The 27,800-nt window shown below is 42.3% G+C and overlaps 1 protein-coding gene across 1 annotated transcript; it reads left to right on the forward strand.

Moving 5' to 3' along the window:
• Nucleotides 1-3,300: 3,300 nt before the first annotated feature.
• MTPN (myotrophin) lies at nucleotides 3,301-26,326 on the forward strand. The gene is made up of 4 exons (XM_053255449.1): nucleotides 3,301-3,739; nucleotides 10,814-10,927; nucleotides 12,314-12,397; nucleotides 23,450-26,326. Exons 1-4 carry the CDS (start codon nucleotides 3,668-3,670, stop codon nucleotides 23,534-23,536), a joined length of 357 nt encoding a protein of 118 aa, XP_053111424.1. The 5' UTR covers nucleotides 3,301-3,667; the 3' UTR covers nucleotides 23,537-26,326.
• Nucleotides 26,327-27,800: the final 1,474 nt, after the last annotated feature.

A 27,800-nucleotide genomic window follows, 5' to 3' on the forward strand; every position in this document is an offset into this window, starting at 1 on the left:
TATTTTATTTTATTTATTAGATTTATATACCGCCCTTCCGATATGGCTCTGGGTGGTTCACAGCATGATAAAAACAATTAAAAACAAATTAAAAATTAAAATCAAACTATTAAAACACAATAAACCAATAAAACAGCTTAAAACCCTGAAAATCAGGGTAACAATTTAAAACAGTTTAAAACAATTAATCATTTAAAACTCTGGAAGGCCAGGCCAAATAACTATGTTTTAAGGGCTCTCTTGACGGACAGCAATGATCTCAAACTACGAATTTCTGCCGGGAGTGCATTCCATAGCCCAGGAGCAGCTACAGAGAAGGCCCACCTCTGCGTCGCCACCAGGCGAACTGGTCGCAACTGGAGACGGACCTCCTCAGATGACCTTAATGTGCGGTGGGGATCATGTAAAAGAAGGCGCTCTCTTAGATCAGGATGTGCGCTCTCAATATCAGGATGTGATGCAGTTGTAATGAACATTAACTTTCCAATTCCCATTATGTAGTTTTTATTGCTTTCCAGAGACTCATTGGATTCCTTCCCCTTTAAGAAACCCACTTCCATTGGAGTACTCTTCCCATTTCCCTCTGTTAAACCAAGTTACTCAATTAAGTCTATTATCTTTTACCTCTGGTTGAGTATAACACTTCCATCATCTCACCTTTTTATTTGTATCTTGAGATAATATTTAACCCAAATCTTTATCTACTTCTTTATTTAAATTCTTCATGATCTCATCATAATCTTTCTTATCCTGATGACAAAAAGTCAGATCATCTACATATATAAGAATGTATGTCCATCTCCCATCTCTGTTTCTAGTGTACAGACAAGGATCAGCTTTCCCCGGTCTAAATCCTTCTTCCAGAATCAATTGACTTAATTTACCATTCCAAGCTCTGGCTGCTTATTTAAGTCTGTATATACTTTTCTGTAATATACTCACAAGAGTTTCTTTACCTAACTCTTCAAAAACTGGAGGTTGCTCTGTGTGTGTGTGTGTGTGTGTGTGTGTGTGTCATCTCTCAATTTTAATGTCTCATCTGTAATTGTGTTTCAATCACCCCTTCTTGATCAGATCTCTCTGCAACATCAAGATTGATGATTATTTCTTTATTTGGACATTTTAGTTTCTGTTCAACTTCTTCACCTGTTAGAAACTAAGTCACAATTAGACATTGTATTGATAATAGATTTCTGTTTCTCATTAACGAAAGCAACACTGAACAACAACTTGATATATAGCAGGGTCGAGTATTCTATAATTTTACTGCCTAATTCATATCCAAAAAAAAATCCCTCCTCACTTCTATATTGAAGAACTGAGAAACTACAGTGAGGAACTCTACACTTCTACCATCCGCAGCACAGCAACCCTCCAGTGGCTGTTGCTGGGGTCTAACTCATGGTTCTTTTTTAGATTGTGAGCCCCTTGGGGATAGGGAGCCATATTTATCTTTATATATATAATTCTCTAAGATGTACCCGTCGCTAATCCCATGCATGCCAGCTCTTGCGAGAGTTCGTGAACTAGCTGCCAGGAGGGGCAGAGGAAAGCCACGGCGGACAGGCTTGCGGGTGGAGGGGGAAAAGAAAACAGCGGTGGCTGGGTGGAAGAAAGTGGCAGCAGCGGGGGGGAGGAGAAAATGGCAGTGGCAGCAGATGGGAGAAAACAGCAGCGCTGGTGGGGAGGGGGGCTGAGAAAGGGGTGAGAGCCAAGAGGGAGAGAAAGGAGGGAGGAGAAGTAGAAGCACAGATGCTCTGCGCCCGGGCCAGCTACTATCTATATAAATGGCTTTGGGAACCTTTGATGAAAAGCGGTATATAAATATTCATTGTATACAGTCCATTTTCCCCCTCTGCTCCTTGGGGATGTATGGGTATGCTGTACTTCAGAACACTTTTATGTGCTTTAAAATGGGTTTTATTCAGGGGCGTAACTATAATAGGACAAGGGGAGACAGTTGTCTGCCCCCCCGAGGCAAGTCACATGACTGACTCCCCCAGCCACGCACCCACCTGGGCTTCCTTCAGTTGTATTCATCTTCCAAAATTGATGTGAGTGTTAAGACCTGGAGCTACCAGAATGGCTTGTCTTTCTCTAGTACCGTTAAATGACTTGCATCGTCCACAATCCACAAAACCTTTTAAAAAATAATTTAGGATGATGTTCTATTGTGGCACATAGGAGATTATATATATAATACACACACACTTTACTATGCTTGTTCTACAGGATCCTACACTTACTCAGATGTAAAGTCTGTTGAGCTCAGTGAGAGCTCGACAGAATAAACAAGGAACACTGGCGGTGGAAAAAGTGACTGCACTGATCCAACAGCTGGGCAGCTAATGCTTCGCACAGCGGTCAGGATCTATTCCTTAAACATTGTCATTTTGGGTACACCACTCTTACATAGCCTAAATTCTCTGATTATCAGTATTAACCACAGATACATAGTGCTATATAATGGCATTTACTTCTGAGTAGACATATATTAGGATTCCACTGTACATATCTGGATTCCTAATCATACTAAGGAGGAAATCTCTTACTTCTAAGCAAGCTCAGGAACATGTTGCACATCTTCAGGTTGAATATTGATTCAACCACAGCCTTGCAAGTATTTCAATAAAGGGAAAGGGGGCGGGGCGGAAATGCTGATAAAAGGTAGCCCTTCTCCATACCTCTCAGGAGAGTTTCTTAAAACCCTTCATCAATAAATGCCTTTAAAAGTATATCCCTCCTGAGAAGATCAATATCAGAGATGTCAGCAGACTTAGCAGAAACTTATCTCTTCGGTCCCGCCCCCGTTTTAAAATATATTCTCATTACCCTACAATCCGAAGAATTATGAGTTTAATTGCTAGATTACATATTTGCATTTCCAGCGAACTGAGGTTGCAAACGTGTACAATAACTTTGGGGGAGCAAATCTCATTCAAATAGGTGAAGCTTCCGGGGAAACGTAGAAAGGACTGTCCCGTAGGTCAGTTAACTTAGAGCTCTCAGTTTCATTTACGTTTCGCTTCAAAAAAGCGACACCATCCTTCCTCTTCCAACAGACCGCAGATATCTACGCATGCGTGAAAACATTAGCCTCCTTCCTCTTGCTCTCTTCAAAACTGGCCACGCCTCCTAGCTAATACCCTCATGCGCAATTATTTTCTTTGCCTACTATCGCTCGCTCCCGTTTCCACGAGCGACCAGACGCTCCTCTCTGGGCATGCGCCAGTGCTTACGACTTACGCCTTGCTCTTGTTATATACGGGAGTAAGTGGCCAGGGCGGCTTTGAGTAGCGGGTACCGTTCGCAGCGCATGCGCTGCGCGCTCCCCCCGCTTGCCTCACTTTTCATTGGGGTGGGCGGAACCAGCGAGGCGGAAGCGGAAGTGGTGCGTGACGAGAGCCAATGTAAAGACGAATTCTTTAATTTTTTTTTAAAGTAAATGTTTATTTAATGTCCGTCGGGGGGTTTCCCATTTCCTCCGTTTTTGCTATTAGGGCGCGGGCACTGCCGGTGGTGAAGTAGCAACTACCGTAACCGCTGCCCCTTCCGGTGCAGCCAGCCACGCCCTCGTCCTCCACCTCCTCGCGTGCCCCATCCGCACCTCCTCGCGTGTGCGCCGCCGGGCCCTCTCACCGTGTCTCCTGTCAGGGCGGCAGCCGCTATGTCCGACAAGGAGTTCATGTGGGCCCTCAAGAACGGGGACCTGGACGAGGTGAAGGACTACGTGGGCAAGGTAAGCGCGGGCCACGGGCCTGTGGGGAGGAGCGGGTGGGCGGAGGCCTGGGTGGCGCTCCCTGGCCCTCAGGCCGGGTCGACTTCCCCTGCCTAGCGAGGAAGGGGCTTGCGAGGGGCGGCGTTCTTAGGTCCCACGCTGAGGGCCGGGGCTTTTCGGATGGGCGTGCCCTCGGCTGTGGAAGCTCCCCCGCCAGTGTGTGTGTGTGTGTGTGTGGCCTTGTGTGGGGCAATCTGTCTTATGGTCAGGGATACTCTCGTGTCGCGTCATCTACTCCAGAGTGCTGAACCTTAACACCGCAGAGGTGGTCCCTAAGTCGCTTTTGAGGTGACCCTGCACTCGTGAGCCATGGGGTCATAGAGTGTATCGCGGGTGGGGTGGGGGGGCAGCCTTATGGGTGTGAAGCACTGTGCTGGCAACAGTGAAGGGAACTAGGCTTTGGCTGCTATTCTAGGCAGAGGGCCCGACCGCTTTATGCTGTAGCCTGGTTGTGAAGAGCATGCTGCCGTAACCATGGGTATAAGCAAAGTATGCAAGCCCCTCGCTCAAATTAGCTTGGAAGCTAATCCCACTCTTTCCCCTTAAGATACTCTCTTAAGTGGTTTGATTTGGAGGGCGCATCATCTTTCTCCAGCATGTGTGTTGGTTTCTTATATGCTACATATAGAAAGACGCACCTTAGTTCTCAATTGTAATTAATCCATAACTCCCACCCCCTGCTTCAGTACTTGAATTATTCATGTGGAATAGAATCCCCACTTCACCTATCAGTGCCTGAAGAGGTGAAATAGGCCTTTCGAATGTTCATCTTCCCGCTAGACCTATACTGAGTTAAAGGCCATAAAATTACATAGAAAGGGTAAAGACCTTTTCAGTGTTCTTTGATCAGCCAAACTGAGAGTAGTTGTGGATATTAAAGGCTAAATAATTTGGTGACCTGGAGAAGGATGTATGGTGTAGAAGAACACCATTGTCTTCTGGACACTCCCCACTCCTGCAAAAAACAAACTTTAACTGAGGAGTTGAGAGGCACATCAGTGAAGGATTGAAGTCAGAAAGTTGACCAACAAAGAGATTCTACTGTTTGCTTGCTTGCCTTTTTTTAAAATGGTGATCAGCTAAACTGATTTGTGGAGTTTTGACTGATGGTATATAACTGAAATGATAAAGGGGCTACACCGATTTCTAAAAGGTGACAGTTTGAATTGCCACTATGGCTCAGTAGAAAGTGTGTTGGCCATCATCTGCAAGGTCTGGCTTCAAAACTCTGGGTAGCATTGGAGTTGCAATTTTCTGGCTATTTAATAGTAATTTTATCAACTGTTAAGGCACAACAGAGATGATTTGTTAGAAATTGGGGCCAAACAAGATGCGACAGTAGCAGTTACATGGGTTTAAATAAAGAAATGTCCCATCATGTGGACAGCATGAAAAACATTGAAGATAGGATGTGGATGAGAGGCTGTGAGTTTGAACCCTCCCCACAACCCTTTTCTGCTTTTTTTGCCCCATGGAGGTAACTTTAATATTGGAGCTCTACACAGGAGGAAAAAGAATACTTGGTTGCAGAAGGTTTGTTTGTTTGTTTGCATTTCTTCCCTACCTTTCTAACAAGGAGATCTGGGCAGCATGCAAGGTTCACCACCACCTTTGTTTTATTATCACAATGGTACTGTGAGGTGGGTTAGGCAGAGTGTGAATGATTGATCCAGGACTCACTGTGAGTGTCAAAGCTGAGAGGAGGGCTGAACCCAGGTCTCCCTAGTCGAAGACTGTATTTTCCTCATCGCCTGTCCACCCCTTCTGCTGTTTAAAATGAGAGCCATATACCCTTTTCTCTGTGATTAGAGCAGTTCTACCTTAAAAGCATAGGTCTGCTGTCATCACACACAGTCTCCTGAAGCATATAGATCTTGCCTTTATCAGAATAAATTACTGAGCTGGGTAGACCTTTGATCTAATCAACTACAGTCATCCCTTGCCAGCCGTGAGGATTCCATACTGGGAAAGTCTCATGGTTGGTGAATTCATGGTACATGAACCATTGAAATCAATGGCAAATGGGGGGTTAGGGGAATCATGGTCATGAAAAGACTGCAAAATATAGTTAAAAATAGGGGGGGAATCACCCCCTGACACCCAGAAATTGCAACACTGCCTCAATTGCCCAAAAATTGTGCCACACCGCGAATGCTTGGGTAGTGGTTGTTGAGACATGCCACAATTTCCCAGTCATGGATACTTAAAACTGCAATTGGGAAACCCACATTTGGCGAGGGATGACTGTACTGCTGTTTTATATACACTACAGTAAGTTGGTGTCTGAGCCATTAGTCCTGCTTGACAACGTATTTATAGAATGGAGACATTTATGCATCCTAAAACACTAGAAGCCCATTACTGGGTAATGTGTGATGGTCCAAACAAATATTTCACCAGGAATTGAAAAACTTTATTTTAATCTAACCCATCCAAAAACTTAAAAGCCAGACAATGGCCATTTGACAAAATTACTAGACTTAGTGATGGACATTGTGAGGAGGGGGGTAAAAATGGGCTTTTCTTTACCACCTTTACAAGTCACATACTTAGAACAGAGATAGGGCTGTGTGGCGGAAATAATTTTTTAATTAATCTATGCCTTTGAATATCCTTGTCTAGGCACCGTGGCTTCCTCGTGACCAGGATTTCTCAAGTCCTGTATTACACGCTTCCTGGAGTGCTAAAGTGTCTTGCATATCACATTCTAGAGATTTTTGTAGGGATGGTGTTTTTCAGTATGCACATCCAACTGTGGGGTCCTCTTTACCCTAAAATAAAACAATATCATTTTAAAACATTGATGCTGTTTTCTATTCATCTTAAAAGGTTGTTTTTCTAAGGAGCAATAAAGAGCAGGCTTTAGGGATTTGCCCGAACCGTGGTTTGAGAACTTGGAGGGAAATTAGAAAGGGAAGTTTAAGAAAACAGAGCAGGTGCTTACCTTCTGTCCACTGCCCCATTCAGCCTCCTAGTGGGGCAGCACATGTCCCAAAATGCCTGGCACATGCATGGGTGCTGTGTTTGCTGATGGCATGTAGGGCTTTTTGGGACTTGCACCGCCCCACCTGGAAGTGGTGGCGGAGAGCAGGTAAGCACCTTCTCTCCATTTTCTTAAAGTTCCCTTTCTAATTTCTCTCCAAGTGCTTGAACAATGCCTCGAATCACAGTTTGGGCACAAAGTCCTAGCAGGGTCTGGACTGGTTATTTTAAGTATATTAAACATATGACCAAAAGAGTATAGTGGTTTTCTTCATATATGTGTAGATATCTATATGTGTCCAGTTGTTTTATGATAGGTTTACTATGGAAGAATAGTCCTGTAGAATTCTGAAGGTGTGTGTTTGCTGATCCTGGATTTGACTTCTGCTTGCATTTGAATTGCTGTATACTGTTCACTTAAGGACGAACAGCAGCAGGATTCTTAACTTACGTAGTTAGATAAGATTGCCTCCTATTGTAACGTTGACCACTGTTAGGCGCAGATGTACTTTTAAAATGTCTGTCAAATGAGCCATGAGCTTATAATGGGGCTTGGTATTGACAAATCATGCTTTCTTCATAAACTAGTTGATAATCTAGTGGCTTTTAACTTGGTAAAGTCTCCCCACTACTCTCCGGTCACAACTTTTCAAAAGACATCATAAGTTCCAAAACAGTCATGAGGACATTATTTTAGCCCAGTTTAAAGAATATCTACATAAGTCGTGTCGTCCAGGCATTCTTCCTGCTATCTGCTCTTGCCAGTGATCTATACATAATGGCGCTGACATCGGACAGCATCACAACCACCCCTATATATTTCTGCTTTCCTCTATAAGGTCTTAGAATATCTCTGTTGATCCCATACTTGACTTTTGCATGTACAGCTATCCCACTGCTCCCTGTAAAACTCTTCCCAAAACCACCTTCTCCTCCCAACCATTCCCAGAAACTCTACTCTGGCTCCTGAGGACCGTTGGCTAGAGACATATGTACTTGCCTGCTCTCATACAGTACATCAACTTCCCACTTTTCCGACAGGTTTGACAGTGTGGTTAGGGGTGGGAGTGCTGCAGCTGTGAGAACTAAAAAGCTCTCTCAAAGCCAAGACCCAGTTCTGGCAATGTGCCTGTAATTTTTCTTCCTTCTGTATAACCTATACTTCAGAGTGCATCTGTCATTCATGACATATTGGTTGGGTTAATATAGGGATTTATCGGTTGCTATGATCATTTCAGCACTAAAATTCTGTCACAGTGTTTCAAGACTTCTGTGTTCTGGTAGATAGAACAGTCCCTAGGGTATGGATGAGCTTCATGAATTACCTATGTAAGCATGTGTCCAGAAGTCCTTGGATGAACTGTGTTGTGTGCTGTCAGAAGTGAAGAGGGTTGGCCCAGCATTCACATCGACTGCATTCTCTGCTTCTCATATAAAGGCCTAGATGAGGCAGCATTCTTAGCTACAGTAGTATTCCCTCACCTACTACTCACCTCAGGCAAGTGACAAATTATACTTCTGCCCTGATCAATTACACATTGTGTAAATGTTTTCTCTGCCTTAAATCAGCTACTTGTAAGTTTCATTGGGATAGACACAACTTATATGTTGACTAAGCAACTTTTTCTGCTTCCCCTACCACATACAGATTTAAATATCATAACTTCCTCAAGTGTTTGTCGGTAGAAAGAAAATTATGCTTTTGACAGTTTTAATTTCTGTGCCTTACTTCTGCTGTAAAGTAACTGAGTTAGACCTATGCTCTAAATATCGGCATGCTGCAGACTTATAGTGGTGGTGTGCTTCTTTGTGTCCTCTTAGTTTCTTTGCTAACATGGCTAGTCATCTGAATGCCAAACTACCCTGAGTTTCTGACTTCTGTGAGCTTGCTGCTCTGAGATTTTTCTTTAATAATAACAAATAAATTGAAACCTGTTTGTGTGAGAGAATTATTCCACTGTGTAATGGCTTGCTTTAATTAGGTACCAGACTGTTTACCTTTTTCCTAAACTGATATCCTATAAGAAGTCATTCTTAGAATGCATTAGTCATTTTCTGTGAGTTAGGTTTTCTGATACTAACACAGATTTCTCCTGCCATTACCTATATGAACAGAGGGGTTAACTTTGAACTGAAATGAATCTTTAAGTGGTTATTAGGGTGCTTCTGGGGAGAGAAGGTACATAAAGGTGGATTTTTGTATTGCTGTGCAGCATAGGAATAAGCATCGTCAGACCAAAAGGTGCGCATTCAGTGGCCTCAAGGGATTAAGGCATTAGTACTGATGAGCATTCAGTAACAGTTTGACTCAGTTCAGTTTTCAGAGAAATAATCTTTTAGTGGAACAATAGGGAAAAGCAAAAGGCAGAGTCAAAAGCAAAGATAGTTGGCTTGGCTTAATAACTGGAAGGAAAAGTAATGAGCATTTTAAATTATAAATTGAGAGTTGCACAATTAAATGATTTATCACTAAATTTATTCATTGTGCCTTTTTAATGGGCTGATGCCATAGTGCATTGAATCGATAAAGACAATAAAAATTTAATTCATTCTTATAATTTGAGATGCAAATGAACAGAAGAATTTAAATGATTAGACGTTATCATGAGAGTTATTCAAGACTAGAAGCACAGTATCTGGGAGCCTTTGAGCTAATAAGTAAAGGTAAGCTTGACAGTTTGAGAATTCTGAACCAATAAAGAAGAAAGTCATTGTTAGTACTTTCATAAGTTTGGTGTTACGTCATCTCTTGTTGAAGAAATATATCGAAAAATACATTGATGGACTGAATCTTCATGTTTTTGGAACCGGAGGGCTGCTTTAAAGGTCACTTTAAATGGGACAAGGTTTCAGAGTGTCTTCAATCCTTCAGAACATGTATATGGTCCATTTGTAGAGTTTAATAAGCAAAAGACAAGAGCAATTGAGATTCCATTGCAGTTCCTAAGGTAGGTGAGCGAGCTAGCTAGCTGAGTTCATAAAAACTAGGTTGCTTTAAACAGCAAGGTCAAATGGACTATCTCTTGCTAGACTATTGCAAGCTATTTTAAAAAGGCATTTTCCTTATGAGCATGAGTGTGTTCTCCTTGATTGCCTCATGTTAATGGGTTTTAGTTAGCACCATTGAAGCTGTTGTTGGAGACTGCTGTTTTCACCTTCAAGGAAGTAATATAAAAATTTACTATGCTGACTTTTGCATAAAGCTTGTTAACCACCTTGGCTGGGGAATTAAAAAGATAGTCTTGATACTTTGGAAATTCATGAAGTACTAAAATAACTAGTTCTTAAGTAACCGTTCTGGTAGATACAGTAAAATATGATGGTTAAGTTTATGGCCATATTAAGCATATTCAGAGACCCTAATTATGAACTTTCAATATATGAAGAAGTGAATATATTGAGGAGTGGTGGCGGGGGGACCGTTGTGTGGATGGATAAAATGGATAGAGAAAACTTATATTATGACACACACTTTCAGAAACTTGTGATGAATCTAAACTTTTGCATCTCCTGCTTCTTGAAATGATACTAGCCACTTCAAACTGAACACTAAACCAGCGTAGTTTAGCACTGCGTGAATGAGTCTATAGAGGCTGAAGGCTTACTTTTCTCTTCCCTCTTGTGCACATGATGGGCAGGGAACGGAAGCCTTTGTCTTCATCCGAAAACAAACCACCACTCCACATTGTGTACAGATCTGGGGATCAGAGATCTGTTAACCAACTAAAGTTGGAACAAGCCAGGATATCAGACCACAGTTTGATCTGGGCTTGTTTTAACTCTAGTTAACCATCCCAAAATTTATGTAAATCATGTAACTGCAGTTTGTTCCCAAAGTGGAAGTTCTCAATCATTGTCTTGAGCACAGAAGGGGTAGTATGCTAGCCTGTAGCTCCTTCAAGTTTATTCTCGTATCACTAAACTATGATTTAGCATTCCCTTATTTACTTATCAAGTTTTCCTCTCTACATTGTAGCATTTGATTTTCATTTAATACACCTTCTAACACTAAGCAATATTTTTTACAATAATTAACTTTTCTTAATACTAAAGGGTGAAGATGTTAATCGGACATTGGAAGGTGGGAGGAAACCTCTTCATTATGCAGCGGATTGTGGACAGCTTGAGATCCTGGAGTTCCTTCTACTAAAAGGAGCTGATATTAATGTATGTTGACTAAAAATCAGTTGGGCTCTTGGATAAGATTCAGTGTACTTGTCACTGGCTGGTGGATGATAATTAATAATTCAAAGTGATGTGTTGGAGACATTGCTGCCCTTGGTGTGTGCATGTTGCTTTTGTTCCAGTATTGAGTAAATGGTTCTTGAAGGTGTTTGAAACACAACCCGGTTTGCTAGAGGAGATGGTTAGATGAGTGTACATTCCATTCCTCTTAAGCTACACTTAGTGTTGTTAAAAACAAAAAAATAAAACCTATAGTCTCCAGCTTTTGGTAGCTTATCAGTAATTTTTAAAAAAATTAATCAAGTTAATCTGGATGGCTTAAACATTTGAATGATTCAGCAGCACATCAGAGAAGCTATGTGAGTGGATCCATGTTTTTCTATAATACAGTGAATTGTCAGAATGGTTCACATCAGATTTATGATAGAATAGATCTGCTTCTTTATTAATCTCCCAGTATATAACATGTGATTCCCATTAGCTTGAAAAAATACTAATTGCAGAATGGATTAATGTTTGTTCATGTTCACTGTATCCTATGTTTTTCCAACCAGTTCTGGAATTTAATATTTACAGAGCACTTGAATTAAAGAGAAGCATTTTTTAAAAAAATAGAAAGGGCGGGTCTCACTTGGAGGCTAAGAGAAAGAAATTACATAATTGGACAGAAAAAGATAGGGCACTTCTCATTTTTTCAGTTCTTGCCATCACAGTTTTAAGAGCTAGAAGTAAGATTTCTGCTTTGGGGTACTCTTCTATTTCCCTACCCATTGGGTGGAATTACACATTAAGGAAATGCAGCGTTCTCATGCCCCCTGCAAATGCTGCCTTCCTATGCCATTTGAAATCTATTTTCCCACAACTAGGCTCAGAAACTAGAAGTAAGCCTGTCAAGGGGTGGGGGGTGGAGACAGACTCAGGAGAAGGGTGACATTTACTGGGAACACTGGTTGGCATGGGAGGACTAAGCACCTCAACCTCCTGACTCCACTGGTCCTTCCATGCAATTGGCTTGTCCCCATACTTGTGTTAGTAAATGCACTCTTGGAAACGCGTTTGGAGAGAAAACATTCTGCCCCTAGTTTCATTGAGCAATATTACAGCTAGTTTTAAAGGTATGTTGTGTGCAATAATGTCCTTTTTGAATACAACTACTGCATCACCAAATATGGGGAAGTCTGTGCATATGAGGAAAACTATTCAAAATAGTCTGGAATTAAAAGGACAAGTTAGGTATTGCCTAACTAATGTCAGCTGATGTTTTTTAAGACACGGTCATACTATTGGGGCATTATTAGAAATAGTATATGCTAGGTGGATATCTTATTATATCTGACTTTTGTTAAACTTCATTTTTCCTTCGTATAGGCTCCAGACAAACACAATATCACTCCTCTTCTTTCAGCAGTCTATGAAGGCCATGTCTCTTGTGTGAAGTTACTCCTTTCAAAGGTGAGAATTGTAGCCTGGTGACAGATTCCACTGTTCTTTCAAGCATTTTACAAAGCTTAACACTGGACTCAGCAGCTTCTCAAGCATTTTTTTTTGCGGCGGGGGAGTGGGGGAGGGAGTGAATAAACTGGCTTGTGAGTTTCCTCAGGTAGCTGTTGGCTGAGCTACTGTGATGTCATTTAATGCCTAATAAAGTTCAGTTCGAAGACTTGGAACTGCACAAGAAATCTCACATGGGTTCTGGGAGCTGCAGAGAATGTATGCTGGTGGTGGCTGAGTTGGACTGCTAAATTTTAAAACACTTCAGTCTTGATATAAAAAACCTTCCTACACTAAAGCTGTCAGACCATTGGTCTATCCATCACAGTACAAACTACTCTGGCAGTGGCTCTGGCATCTCTGGTGAAGATCTTTCCCAGTATTCTGATCTGAATGTATTTGACTGAAGCTTCTGGTTAATCAATTGTGGCCTTCTACATGCAAAGGATTGGAGTGGGCTCCAGATCTCTAGCACTACTGTTTCATCAACTAGTTAGTTAAATCTGTACAGGTTACCTTGGATTAGTATTTGTCTCGGATGAGCACGTTGCTCTCTTTTGGAGCAAATGAAGCTTTTCTGGGTCTGTCTGAGTGAAAAGTAGTTGCCAGAACAGGGTCCTCATTTTATACATGAAGGAAGTGTTTGTGGTCAGAGGTTTCACTGCCATTTAAAACTCACAGTCCTAGTTAGTAATTGGTGAGAGAGAAATGTATAGCCATACTGAGCATTAAGGGCACACTTACGCATAGTGTGGTTTTAGTTCTGGTGTATGAACAGAATAGGAAAAAATATCAACTGGCTTTCCCTTCTAACAGTGAATGGCAGCTTGCAAGTCATTCAGCATCTTCAAAAAGCACTAATCTTGAGCTTTAAGCGATGTGAGGATTTAATACATTAAAGAACTTAGTTGATCAGTTAATTGGTTGACAGCCATACTTAAGCATCTTTTTCTGAAGCTTTACATTAATGTTCTGTATAGAAATAGTGTCAACTGAAAGGTTTAACTATTTGTAATAGCTAAATCTTTCAGTTGACAAAGGCCATTGTATTATATAGTTAGGCTTGTTTTTATTGCGGTGGGTGGGGGGATCTAAAGACCAGAAGAATTCTCAGCATGCTTATTCTCAAAATGCTGTTTGTGCTGACTTACAGCCACCCCAAAAGAAGGAATATAGCTTCTCCTGAGATTTTTTTTCCCCCATGGCAGAAGCACAGGGCACATCTTTGTAGTGAGACAATAGTTATCTAAGCAACTGTGTGTTTTTCCGAGGCATGGGGAGGGCATCCTAACTTGATGGGTTGTCAATCTTCGAGACAGGGCCAATCAGAAGAGTTTTCTGAGATCTCTATGCCACGCCAGCCTCTATTATCCCAGTTCCGGTCCTGTCTTTGCTTCTGGACAGTCACCTTTGCCAGCCTTTCTCAGTAGGAATTTTCCTTTCTCATCCTCTTCCTTTCTCTTCAGAGATTATGGGAGTTGTAGACTGTTGATGGAACTGCCTCAAGGGTGTTTGGTCAGCACCCCCAGTTCGGGCAAATGTGGGGAATTTAACTCAAAAGGGGAGAAAGTTTCAAGCAGTTTTAATTTGTGCAAGGTTCTGAACTTAAGAAAACTGGCTTTAAAGAGAGTTTTTAATTAAATCAAAAGAGTGTATTGTAAGAAAAACAAATAAAAGCAATAAGACTAAGTTACTTGGTGGCCCTAATGTAAAGGCAATATATACATGTTTAAAAATGGACTATTGTAAGGCACATTTAGCTTAAAGTTCCAGATTATGTGTAAATTCCCAGGTGGGTGAGAGAGATGCTAAGAGAAGGGGAAATTTGGATCGAAGTGATAGATTGGGGTCCTGAGAGTCAGACAACCACTATACTGTACCTGTCTCTAGGCAACGGGGCTTCGAGCAGCGGGAGACTCATGTCCTTCAGAGACAGCGAGGTAGAAGGCAGGAAGGTTGCAGAGGTTAGTGAAAAGATGAAGGCCCACGAGATAGGTGTCTCGGTGGACCCAACTCCCTGCACCTGCTACGGACACTGGCTGGAAGGACACACAGACCGATCCAGGTAGTAATTTGGGGTTCTTCTGAGGTTGCAAGAGAGCATAGGGAATGCTCAACAGGATCCCAAGTATAGCATACAAGGGAGCACAGAGATGGTCTTGCTGAAGTCCTTGTTGTAGTAGAATCCCAAGTGAGAGGCATGAGGGAACACACTTGTGATGTTCTGCAGTTGAAGTCTCCCGTGATACATGGGAGAGCACACTGGGTCATGGAGTTAGGGATACTTATATCCCAAAATGTTCCTTGGGAGCACATTTCTGTTGTCCTACTTTGTTGAATGCAAGAGCCCGGACGGGCCAGCATGGAATGCATTGTGTCTGATCGTCCTTCCTGTGTAGGACGGAGTGTGCATAGATGAAAATTCAGAGTCTGCAGGTGTGTTAAAAAATATCCTGTGCTAGGAAGGGCTTCCCAATAATTCTATCAAAAGTTTTGATAGGCACACTTTCAAAGATTCCATCTGTGGAGGAGGGCCTGCCATCTTGCTGGGCACCCTGAGGGGTGAGAGCCTGGGGTTCTTGCCTAGCTGCCCCCTTCTCCTTTTGCCCCCTCCTGATTCCATCTGCCTCCCTCACCCCTGGACTGGTTGAGGTGTTGTGATGCCTTGCAGGACCGAGGCCAAGCCCAAGGTGACTTGGCAGTTTCTCCCCCCCGCCCCCCGGTTCCACCAGCCGGGCTTTTTGCCCAGGACTTATAAAGGAGGAAGCTGCCAGTGATGGGGCCGCCACCAAAGGGGCGACATCAAAGGGGGTCACCCCTTTGGGGGAGCCACTTCAGGGGAATAATGAGGGAGAGGGCCAGAATATTTGGCCTGTTTTTTAAATATATAAGGGGTTCGCCTTTGGAACTGGATCTTTGGGGTGGTTGTTGAGGGGAGGTTCTGTTGTGGGTGGAGGTTTGGGGCTAGAGGGTTGTTTTTATTGTACTGAGTTGAGCCAGGCCCATTTGCAGATATGGGCTCTCCTGAGTGGCACACTGCAGGGGGTGCATCTGGTAGTTCTGGAGCGGCTATTGCTGTAGTGGTGGGGAATAGAAGAATTGGCGTAGGCAGAGCATCTGGTCATTACAGGGGAAGGGAAACTAGTAATCTAGTAACTGTTTCCACTTCCAGCTGCTCTGTCGACTCTCGGGCCTTGGGGAGCAGCTCCAATTTCCCACAGAGTCTGGCCTTGCTCCTCTGTAATGCCAGGTCAGTTCAGAATGAGATCAGAGTTGTCCATGACTTGATCATGGACGAGGGAGCTGACCTGGCAAGTATAACTGAGACCTGGTTGGGGGAGGTGAGTGGTCCAGTGTGGGCTCAGCTTCTCCCTCCAGGTTATTCTGTTGTGTGGAGCAGGTTAGGGGCAGTGGGAGTGGAGTGGCTGTGGTCCATAAGAATACCATTTCCCTTACCAGGGACCCTGTGAGGCAGCTGACTTACATCGAGTGTGTTTTTGAAGTTGGCAACTAGGGACAGATTGTGGATTCTGTTGGTGTACTGATCACCCCACTGCCCAACTGACTCCCTAACTGAGCTTGCTGCAGAGTTGGTGTTGGAGCGTCCCAGGCTTTTGGTCCTGGGGGACTTCAATATCCACTTTGGGGCTGGCTTGTCTGGTGAGGTTCTGGAGTTAATAGTGGCCATGACAACTATGAGCCTATCCCAACTAGTATCTGAACCAACTCATGTTGCTGGCCACATGCTCAATCTGGTCTTCTGTTCGGATCAGAGGGATGTTCTGTGGGTGGGGGTTCTGGTGGTTTCCCCATTGTCATGGACGGACGACCACCTGGTTAAGGTTGGTATCACAGCCACAATCCACTCCTGCTGGGGTGATGGGCCAATTAGGATTGTCTGCCCAAAAAGGCTACTGGACCCAGTAGGATTCCAAAAGGCCTTGGAGGGTTTTTAAGTTGGTGCTGCCGGTGATTCTGTCGATGCCCTGGTGGGAACCTGGAACAAGGAACTTGCTAGAGCAGTAGACATGATTGCTCCTAAGCATCCCTCCAGACCCGCTTCAAAATTGGCTCCCTGGTATACCGAGGAGTTGCGAGGGTTGAAGCGGCTGGGTAGGCAACTGGAGCACAGGTGGAGGAGAACTTGGCTCGAATTTGACAGCATGTAGCATGTGACCCACTTGAGGACTTACGCAGAGGAAGTGCATATGGCAAAAAAAGTTCTGGGCAGCTCGCATTGCTTCCGTGGGTTCACGTTCAGCGGAGTTATCCCGGATAGTGAGAAGTTTAATTTCTACTCCTTCTGTTTCTAATCAGCTCCCGGAGGTGCTCTGCTGTGATGCCCTCAGTGGGTTCTTTACAGATAAAATCTCCTGTATTTGGGCCAACTTAGATTCCAATTTTTCTGCAGGGTCTACGGAGGAGGTATTGAGCAATCCTTCTTGCAGTGTTAGGTTGGATCAGTTTCAATCTGTGATTCCTGAGGATGTAGACAAGCTACTTGGAGCGGTGCAGTCCACCACTTGTTCTCTGGACTCTTGCCTGACTTGGCTGCTCTGATCTAGCAGGGAGATTATTCGAGGAGGCCTGGTGAATATCATAAATGCATCGCTGAGCGAGGGTAAGGTGCCTCCATTATTGAAGGAGGCAATAATTAGACCTTTTCTTAAGAAACCTTCCCTGGATCCCTTGGCGATGGATAGTTATAGGCCAATCTCTAATCTCCCTTGGTTGGGCATTGTGATAGAGGGGTGGTGGCTGACCAGCTCCACGTGGTTTTGGAGGAAACTGATTATCTAGACCCATTTCATACTGGCTTTAGAGCGGGCTATGGGGTTGAGTCAGCCTTGGTTGGCCTGATGGATGACCTGTACCGGGGAATCAACAGAGGGAGTGTGACTCTGTTGGTTCTCTTGGATCTCTCGGCGGTGTTCAATACCATCGATCATGGTATCCTTCTGGGTTGCCTGGAGGAGTTGGGGATAGGAGGCACTGCTCTGCAGTGGTTCCGCTCCTATCTCTTGGGCAGATTTCAGATGGTGGGGCTTGGTGACAGTTGCGCTTCTAAATGAGAGCTGTTGTATGGAGTCCCTCAGGGCTCCATTCTGTCACCAGTGCTTTTCAATATCTACATGAAACTGCTGGGTGAGGTCATCAGGAGATTTGGTGCTGGGTGTTATCAGTATGCTGATGACACCCATATCTGCTTCTCTCTTTCATCAGGAAATGGCATTCATTCCCTAAATACCTGCCTACAGGCAGTAATGGGCTGGATGAGGGATAACAAATTGAAGCTGAATCCAAGCAAGATGGAGGTGCTCTTTGTAGGGGCTCAGAATCTGAGGGCTGAGTTTGATCTCCCTGTGCTGGATGGGGTTACAGTTCCCCGGAAGGAGCAGGTACGCAGCTTGGGGGTACTCCTGGATCCAGACCTCACCCTGGTATCTCAGGTGGAGGCTGTGGCCAGGAGTGCTTTTTATCAGCTTAGGCTGATTTGACAGCTGCTTCCTTTGAGGAGGATGACCTCAGAACAGTGGTGCACCAGCTGGTAACCTCGAGGCTTGACTACTGTAATGCGCTGTACGTGGGGCTGCCTTTGTACATAGTTCAGAAACTTCAGTTAGTTCAAAATGCAGCAGCCAGGCTGGTCTCCAGGGTAACTCGGAGAGACCATACTCTACCTGTTTTGAAACAGCTGCACTGGCTGCCAATACATTTCTGGGCAAAATACAAAGTGCTGGTTATTACCTTTAAATCCCTGAACGGCTTAGGTCCAGTTTACCTTAGAGCGTGCCGCTTTTGGTCTGATCCCCACTGCACACTAAGATCCTCTGAGGAGGTCTGGCTCCAGTTGCCACCGGCTCGTCTGGTGGCAGCCTTCTCTGTATCTGCTCCTAGATTGTGGAATGTGCTCCCTGCAGAAATCTGTAATTTGAATTCTTTATTGGCATTTAGGAGAGCCCTAAAGGCCTACCTGTTCGGCCTGGCTTTCCAGGGCTTTTAAATTGTTTTAAAGGGTTTTTTAATGTATTGGGTTTTTATAAGGTTTTGATGTATTTTATTTTTTAGCTGCTTTATTGTATTTTAAAATTCTCATTCTCGGTCATTGATTGATTTTAACTGTTTTATGATTTGTGAACCACCCTGAGCTATTCTGTAAGGGTGGTCTAAAAATTGAAAATAATAATAATAATAATAATAATTAATACAAGCTACCTGTAGCCAAAAATTGGTGGGACCATAAAATTGAAAAAGTTGAAGAAAATAAAGATGTAAAAATATTATGGGACTTCCGACTACAAACAGACAAACATCTGCCACACAATACACCAGATATAACTGTAGTCGAGGAGAAAGAAAAACAAGTCAAAATAATCGACATAGCAATACCAGGGGATAGCAGAATAGAAGAAAAAGAAATAGAAAAAATCACCAAATACAAAGATCTACAAATTGAAATTGAAAGGCTGTGGCAGAAAAAGACCAAAATAATCCCAGTGGTAATTGGCGCCCTGGGTGCAGTTCCAAAAGACCTTGAAGAGCACCTCAACACCATAGGGGCCACAGAAATCGCCATCAGCCAATTACAAAAAGCAGCTTTACTGGGAACAGCCTATATTCTGCGACGATATCTATAACAGCAACAACATTGAAAATAAAATTCTGGCATCCCAGGTCCTTGGGAAGGACTCGATGTCTGGATAAAACAAACCAGTCAATAACACCTGTCTGACTGTGTAAAATCATCATCATCATCATCATCAAGTTACATCACTGACTCATCCCTCTTGTGATGGAGGCTTCTACAGCACTTATCTTATCTGCTTTCCCTTCCTAGCCTAATTGCTTTGTTAACAACAGGCTTTATCTCTTGCTAGAGGATGAGGGGAGTTTTCGTGTTCATCCTAAGTCCAGAACAACCTTTAATGCCAGATAACTTGCAATAGCTAGTTCTGGAGTCTGCTTAGCCAGGGGGCCCACATAGAGAGAGGGTGTATGAAGCTAATCCCCATTGCAATTTGTGTTGCTTGAAGCCAAATCTAGGGGTGACCAGTCCAGTGCCAACTAAGCAACTTGTCCCTATGCATAACATAAACTGAGAGCTCACATTGCGTTGCAGCTCCTGAGCATAGCAAAAGTGCAATCTCCAAGCCTGGAAATACAGCTGTAAACCCGGAGGCTTCGGGGAGCCAGGCAGAATAGGCTCAGCTAGTAACAAGGCCAGCATGTGCAGGAGGGCCAAAGTTGAGTAGGTCTGGCTTAGATGCTAGTTGTTGGCATTTCTTGGTTTTACCAACTTAGCTATTTTTCATATGCATCTCTCTCAATAGAGATCCCTCAATAAACAGGAACTTTAGAGGAGAGATTCAAGATTCTTTTAAATCAAAATGGACAGTATCTGATCTTCCAAACTTGTGCTTTAAGTGAACTACTTCACAAATAATTTGACATTGCATGTATGCTGGTTACTAAAAAATAGAACACATTTCAACTTTCAGGTCTCGCTGTCACCTGTGCATTGGGATTAATGGGTTGTATTCAAAGAAAGCTAGTCATGATTCTAAGCACCACTGAAATTGATGTCAAAAGTTAGCCATGACTAAATTATCTCATTAATTTCAAAACCTGTCTCATTTAAGTGGTGCTTAATCACGACTAATTTTATTGGTATACAACTCATGAATTTCAGTACACAGATGACTTAGGATTCAACTCAGGGCAATAGAATAAAAACACAGGCTTCACTGTATAAAGTAAATTTTAATTGATGCTGTTAAATGTTGACCTTTGTAGTAATCATAACACCTAATTTCCTCTCAATTTGGTGCCCTTCTGCAAATAGCTTTGGATTGCCCCCTGAGCACTCATGCCAGATGTTCTCTGTTCTTCTTGTGCTCTTTTCTCTTGCTACTTCCCTCAGCTGCTTTTGTACTCTTGTGGAAAATGGCATGCTCAAATTGATTTATTACTTTGCAACAAAGAAAGATGTATTTGGAAAACTTCAAGTGCTCAGATGTGGGTGATCGAGTGTTCCCAGACACTGCTGACACACTAATCATAGTGATTGGCTGTAGTCAATTACAGAGATGATTTTGACAGATTGGAGTCATTAAGCATTTTCTGGCCACACTTGTATGCTTGTGATGCTTCAGACCTGCCTGACATCCCCTTTAAAACACGAACGCAGATAAAACCAATAGAAAGTTGACAATCTGAAGGGCAAAAACAACTTTTCTTCTGGAATATTGTCAGATGATATAGCAATAGCTACCTCCCTCCAACTAGCAATCTCTAAATGTACATGGGCCAGAACTTAAGTTGTTAGTTCATATGCTGTGACCAAAATTCCTAAAATATTATCTCCCCCCACCCTACTTTGAGGGTAGTTTCTTTCCATGGCTACCTAATGCAAACAGGAATGCAGTTGGAGTTTTGGGCAATGAATAAATCTCTTTATTTCGCAGGGGGAGAGTAACTGGCCCTATCCACCCCCTGCACAGTACTTCCAGTGACTGTTGCTGGTGTCTATCTTGTTTTTTAGAATGTGAGCCCTTTGGGGACAGGGAGCCATCTTATTTATTTATTATTTCTCTGTGTAAACCACCCTGAGCCTTTTTTGGAAGGGCGGTATAGAAATTGAATTAATAATAACTGCCAATACAGGCAACTCAGATTCAGCTTGTGCCATCCTTTCCTGCTCTAGAAAACTGCCACTGCTCAAAACTTTTTTTCTAAATTGTAAACCACCCAGACACGCAGGTTTTGGGCGGTATAGAAATGTGTTAAATAAATGAATAATAAATAAAACCCCAGACATGTCACTAGCACAATGCTAGCCTTGAAGTAAAACACACTTTTGAAATCTGGGCTTTTAAATATATAAACATGGGTGGCTTTATAACCCTTTCCATTTTGAGGACTGCAGTCTCATCTAATATATAGATTGTAGAACAAACTTGCATATGTGCATAGGTAACAGGAAGATGAAGCTGCAAAAAGAGGACTTTATGTAAGAGTGCTTCTGTGCACAGTATAGTGTGTTGAAAGAAAGTTCTGACTTGTATTTGGTCATACTCCTGTTTATTTATTTCCACTGCTGCTTTTATTAAAGGCATTGTGTAAATCGAACACTGTATTTTCCACCCAGCTTGAATGTCTTAAACGCATCCTTCCATACATTTGCAAATAAGAGCTTTGTGATATTTTATATTATACCATTTAGAAATCTATATGTCTTAAGAGTGACAGTAGGATTGGCAGACCTTGTCCCAGAGAAGATACCATTCATTAAGTCTCTTTAAAAGCTTTGCAGCACTTTAGCATACAGCCACCGCACCTCTGACTCTCACTTGTATCTTCACTCTCCCTGTTCCTCTGTCAGTTTTAGCAAGCAGGATTCTTATTTTACAGGTCATTTCACAGGTCAAAAACACTTTGGTCAAATTCTTAAAACATTGATTCACTGGAACAGTAACAGTGAACATAATTCTGCTAATAACATAAAATTGGGGTGACTGAGAGACCTTAAAGGCCAAGTTGAAGATAGATTATCCTGGAGAGAATCTACCTATGTGGTCGCTAGGTATCTAGGTTGCCCAGTGTGGTGGGTCTTGAACACTCATCTTCCAGATCAAACTCCAAACTCATCTACTGGATCACACTAATTCTCAACTTGCCTCCAGTTTGATAGCATTTTTTTTAGTTTTGTCTGCAAAGTTCTGTTGCTGTCACTGGATTGCATTCACCCATCCCCCCACCCCCAAAAAGTTAACTCACACTAGTCTTGCTTCCTATTAAAGTATTTCCTGTTACAGTGGATGATTTTATAACTTTTCCAGTGTTTGGCACAATATAACATGGCTGCCTGCTATTGTACTATATACCTTATAGTCTACCTGTCTTCTCTGCCTACCCATATACATGTTCTTCTTCTACTCTTTGACAAGTATCTTATTCAAATATTTTCCTGCATTCCATGCTTGATGTACCAAGGGCTCATTAGAAGCCTTATTAATTTCTAGCCCACACCCTGGCTTGACTTTTTAAATCAAGTTTTTATAAAGTTCTTACACAGCGACTGTAGTCTCATTCTTAAAGTAATGGTATGTTGCACAATGGTCTTTGCAGTGATGTTTTAAACTTTGGTTGTGCCCAGCATGTGTTTGAATATCTTAAAGGACTTGCAGCTCTGCCTGGTTGTTTACCTCCTTAAGTGCATTCAGCAGTTAATGACTGCTAAAGAGCTGCATGTTTCAGGTGTTTTGTGCAGCTCCAAGTGGATGTGGAGGAAGTGCTGAAAAGTCATCTTTTGTAAAGAGCTCCAGAAGGTCACTTGTAGGCACAGAGGCTGGTGGTGTTGGATGACATTTTTATTTGTTTTGCTTGCTGGAAGCCAAGAACTTGCACATAGTAAGATTTTACTGTATGGATGCATTTCAATCGTGGCAAGTAATGCTTTGAGGATGGAAGATGGCTGTGATTCTTTTAGAAAAGTAGGCAGCTGGAGAACCTATACTAGAATGCACACTACAGATTATTATTAATTTTTAGGACACTGTGTTCTGGTGGCTTGGACAAGGCTGGGTTTTTGCATGGATCTTAATTAGCAACTGAGTGTTTGAGTTAAAAAATTTAATGTGTAACAATACTTGGAAAATACTATGAATTATTCATGTGTGCATGAGAGAGTAGTGCATATAATCTAACTTTAAACGTAGGAAGAAGCTTTGTTTTTGCAGTGTAACTTAACCGGTAACTTTAGTGTGTTCAGATTGTGGAATTACTTGAAATCCATCTTTCCATGGTGACTGGTCCAGAAACTCTTTTTGGTAGCTTCTATAAACCTAACCAAAACTATTGTGGCTTCTAGTTTTAGAAAGTATACAGTATGTGAAGTATGATAATTGTAGTGAACTATTTAAAATACTTTAAGTAACCCACATGAGAAACAGCTGCTAGTACATATAGTTCATCCTTCTCTCTAAAGTGACAGCTCTTCTCATCTCTTTACAGGGTGCTGATAAGACTGTGAGAGGGCCAGATGGACTAACTGCCTTTGAAGCCACTGACAATCAGGCAATCAAAGCTCTTCTCCAGTGACGGATGGACTGAGATCTAATGTCTCTCCTGTGGCCTCACACTGCTGCCTGTCTGTCACTCTTTGTATCTTCCAGCTTCTTCAGCTAAATATTGGGGAGGGAGGAAAAAATCACAGTAAATCAGACTAGTTATGTACCTTGTATCAAAAAAAGAGTACCTGCCTGGAGACAGTAGAAATCCATATAACTAGTGTCTCCTTGGACTTTGTTCAGGGTACAGTCTTTTCCCATTTCTAGCAAGATTGAAGCTCTGCTGAGCAAGGGGAGAAGAATGTTGTTTGAAATGTGCCCTGTAAGTTTTCCTAGTCCGGGTACGACTTCTTGGTGTTTTTTTTTTTTAAATGGAAGCTCTATTCTGTACTTTCTAATGTATAAAGGCGATGGTGGCCCAGTCATGGTGGCCTATACCATCATCTACCAGTCAAGGCAGTGGGATAGCTTGTCTACAGCAGTATCCCTGTGCCTTAAGTAGATTTTGCAGTGTTGAAGGCTTCTGAAATTTGTTCATAATTTCCCACTATTTAATCATTTTGCTTGCTGCTTTGTTTTAACAAGGCGACATAGTGAAGGCAGGACTTAACAGATTCTGAGGGATGAGTTACATTATGTCCCCCCCCACCCCACCCCGCCATCCAAAATTTTTAGTCAAGAACCAGTCAGATTGGATAAGGCTTAGAACTGGGGAAGAAAAATGTTGCTCTTTAGAGGCTTGCAATTGGAGCTGTCTTAATGACCACATAGTAAAATATGCTGGAACTAAGTGATGGTTCCAAACCAGTTGGTGCTAGAGGATGACTGCTTTTAGACTTAAAATGTCTTTAAAATCATTAAACAGAAATAACTCTGTTTAGTTTGATTTCATTCTTCTAGAGAAGACAGGAGCTGTTTTGCTCTAGCATCAGCCTCACTACATTGACCTTGTAAAGGCATGCATCTTCAAAATGAAATTTGATTCACAGTTATGGCATTGGCGGGGGGCGGGGGGGGGGACGGACACATTCAGCAGATTGAACTGTCAGGTTCCAAAGGGAAGCACTGACATTTCCTGCCCAATAAAGGTATCTTGTTTATACAGAGCATCTTCCCAAAGACTCTGCAAAGTAGCTTTTTATGGACATTAAGGCATGGGCTTTACAATATGCTAGTGTTTTGTTGTTTTGATGATACCAGAAAAAACACTGATACTGACTCAGAAAGTGAGTAAACTTTTGTATCTTCTTATAAATCTTCCCAGTGAGACTTCTGCTGACTTCACATAAAGGTGTGCAGTATGTCTCAGTTGCAATTCAGATAACTCTGGTGTCTGCTTTTGTATACACACTTCATTGTATTGGATATACATCTTCAAATTTGAAAGCATTTTATTTAAACTTTGAATCAAGGAGAAATTATTTCACTATAACAATTTAAAAAGGAATTATGAATGCAATTTTTTTAGTCAGTGTGGAAGAGCAACCTAGTATTGCCACTTAAATTGTACTTTTTGTCCCTTACTGCTACTGATACTACCCATAATAGTAAAACAAACTATTCAGCAACCTCTGGGAACAAACTTGATTCTCTAAAAGCAAAACCATGTATACTGTTTTTGTAATTGTTGCAGGTCTCTAATGTTATAGAAATAGCACACTCTTTGTAGCTGCATCTTCACCTTTCTGTGTGACAGGGAAGATGCAGCTATGATACTAATCCAACAAAAAAAAATGTTCAGGTGGTTTGCTTCTAAAATTATTATTCCAGTGGTCACAGTGGGCATAATCCACTTCAAATGTTTCATGAATTGGAGTGAAAGACAGTCATTTTGATTGATCCAACAAAGGAGAAATTATAATTGTACTTCATAGCTAACTTTTACAAAAGTCTTTGTTTTTCTTCAATCCTCCTTATATAGTATAGGGTCAGTTTGATTTCTTTCTAGAAATTCTTTGAGGCATTTGAAGCTCTGCATACCAGTCTTTTTCATAATCACATAGCTATCTGAGTTTTCCCCTGAACACTTGAAAATCTACAGATAAATTTAATTACTGGTTATGGTAGAATACCTTCTAGCTGCTTGGCCAGAATAGTTAGAATATACTTTCTCTTTATTGAAGCCAAACAAGTACTTCTGCTTGTTTAAGGCTTTGTAAAAGGTCCATTCACTGATCTTGGCTTCCAATTTAAGGAATCAAACTAACTTTGGATTTTTAACTTTGGAATGTGCTATTCATATCCATCTGAAGAAAAATAATGGTGGCTACCAGTGTCTCCTACTGGTTCTTAGATGGAGAAAATCCTTGATGTAAATTCTGTTTCCAGATAGGAGACTTCAGAGCATTCAAAATCAAAAGGCTAGAAATCAGAACATCACCACCAATAACCTTCTTCTTAGATTCCAGCTTAAAATAATGAATTATTGTCTTAAAGCTCTCCACTCCCCTTTGTATAAGCATTGCTTTCATAACTTAGTTTTTGTTATTTACTGCAGTACTAAAATGGGTTAATTGATCAATTAGAAGAAGCTGGTAAGAGTAAAATGTCCTAGTTGAGCAGTTGCAGTGTTGCATGCAAAATCTCAAACTGAACAGTCTTATATTTTATAAATGGAGAAACAATCATATCTTTCTACCCAATGATGGAAAAAAGTAATGCTTTGCGCATTTTGATATTTGACCTTTTTCCACAATGTAACTATTTTGGCACAGTTGAGTTTATCATTATCATGGTTCATAGACATCAGAATGCTAAATGATACTGTGTTAAGTCTGTGTTGCAAGAATGAATGGAATAAACTTGAATTGTGTTATAGAAACATCTGAAGCTTTATTTACCTGTTGCATTTCCACGGTCCGTATAGCATCATAGCTCTACTGTTGTCCTTGTCTAGCACTTGCATATGAAATGTGAATGACTTTGGTTGTTGCATCCAGTGTTAGCAAAGTGCCACTCCATCAGCAGGAACTCCTATTTACAGAAAATTTGCATTGACAAAATAGCACTTGAATTCTTTGGTTGCTGCCCTTTGTGAATGACCACTAGTCAGCTCCTCTCATTGTGATCTTAAGCTTCAAGTCTGGGAAAGGCTACTTCCAGATGAAGTAGTTTGAGGCTTGCAGCTTCAACCAGAGAAAAAACTTTAGCTTCTGAAAGGAACACCAGGCCATCCTCCAGTCTCAGATTAAAAACTAATCCTCATTGTCCAAGATATCACATGTCTGCCCTGTTATGGCTTCCTTAGGAATACCTTAAACTTGTAGAGTGTTCATAATTCATTAGCCTTAGCCCCCTCAAAGAATTGCTATCTATATATTTAAAAGCCTTAGGACTTATGTAGCAAATCCTGTGGTATGTGGCACATCTCACAAGAGTTGAGAGCAAGTTTTCCAGAGGGGAGAGAAGCCATGGAGCAGGACTGAGCAGTGGTCGGCGGGGTGGTGGCTGCCAAGGAGGGAGAGTGGAGGAGGAGGTGGCGGCGGCGGCGGCGGCAAAGAAAGAAAAAGACATTGAGCAGGCATCCATCACCCTGCTGAGTCTCCTCATGAGGATGGCCGCGCCGGGGGAAGAGAAGCACATGGAGGGCAATCCATGCAGGCCGGAAGGGAAGCCCTGGCTCCGCTGTTCTCGTAAGGAGACTCGGCAGAGTGACGTGACGGAGGCTGGTGGTAGGATCCCATCTAGGCTGTCGTGATGCTCCTCTGGCTGAGGACAGGGGGACCGGCTGTGGGGCTGGAGTGGGGACCGGCTGCGGGGCTGAGTGAGCAATAAAGTCCTAGAGTGCAGATGCTCTGTGTGGGATAAGCTAGTTGCCAATATTCCTTGAATGTTGGGGAAGCTGTTGCCACAATTTTGTAAGAATACAAAAACTACTTAATGTGCATGTACATCACTTGAATTGTAATACGATTACTCTACACTGGTGGCCAGGTATTCAGCCCAACAAGAAACATTTGCTGAAGAGCAGGTGGGAGTTGATGTACATGTTGCCATATGTGCAATGTGTGTGGATGGTTATTTGTGTATACAATTAACCAATACCATCAGAAATCTTTCCCCTTCCAAAAGCAGGTAGAAGTAGGGCTGGCATTTGCTAGGGGCAGGGAGTGTTGCGTCATTGGGCAGCTGCCCAGGACCCTTAGGCCCATTGCTGAGACCACCTCAGTGCCCCTTCTGTGTGATAATAGTGAAGCCAATGTTCTTAGTAGAAGTCTGGAGTCAGTGCTAGGTAGACAGATCACTATTTGGGAAACTGCATGTACATCGCTGCATCCCATATGCCATGTGGGTGC

This window comes from Hemicordylus capensis, chromosome 5 (assembly GCF_027244095.1).
Source record: "Hemicordylus capensis ecotype Gifberg chromosome 5, rHemCap1.1.pri, whole genome shotgun sequence".
Taxonomy (NCBI): domain Eukaryota; kingdom Metazoa; phylum Chordata; class Lepidosauria; order Squamata; family Cordylidae; genus Hemicordylus; species Hemicordylus capensis.

What these genes read in the sequence shown, in the direction of transcription:
- MTPN (XM_053255449.1), top strand. Translation starts at nt 3,668, where the DNA reads ATGTCCGACAAGGAGTTCATGTGGGCCCTCAAGAACGGGGACCTGGAC. An exon ending in TGAAGGACTACGTGGGCAAG is followed by an intron (nt 3,740 to 10,813) that starts GTAAGCGCGGGC and finishes TTAATACTAAAG; the next exon opens with GGTGAAGATGTTAATCGGAC. An exon ending in TGAAGTTACTCCTTTCAAAG is followed by an intron (nt 12,398 to 23,449) that starts GTGAGAATTGTA and finishes ATCTCTTTACAG; the next exon opens with GGTGCTGATAAGACTGTGAG.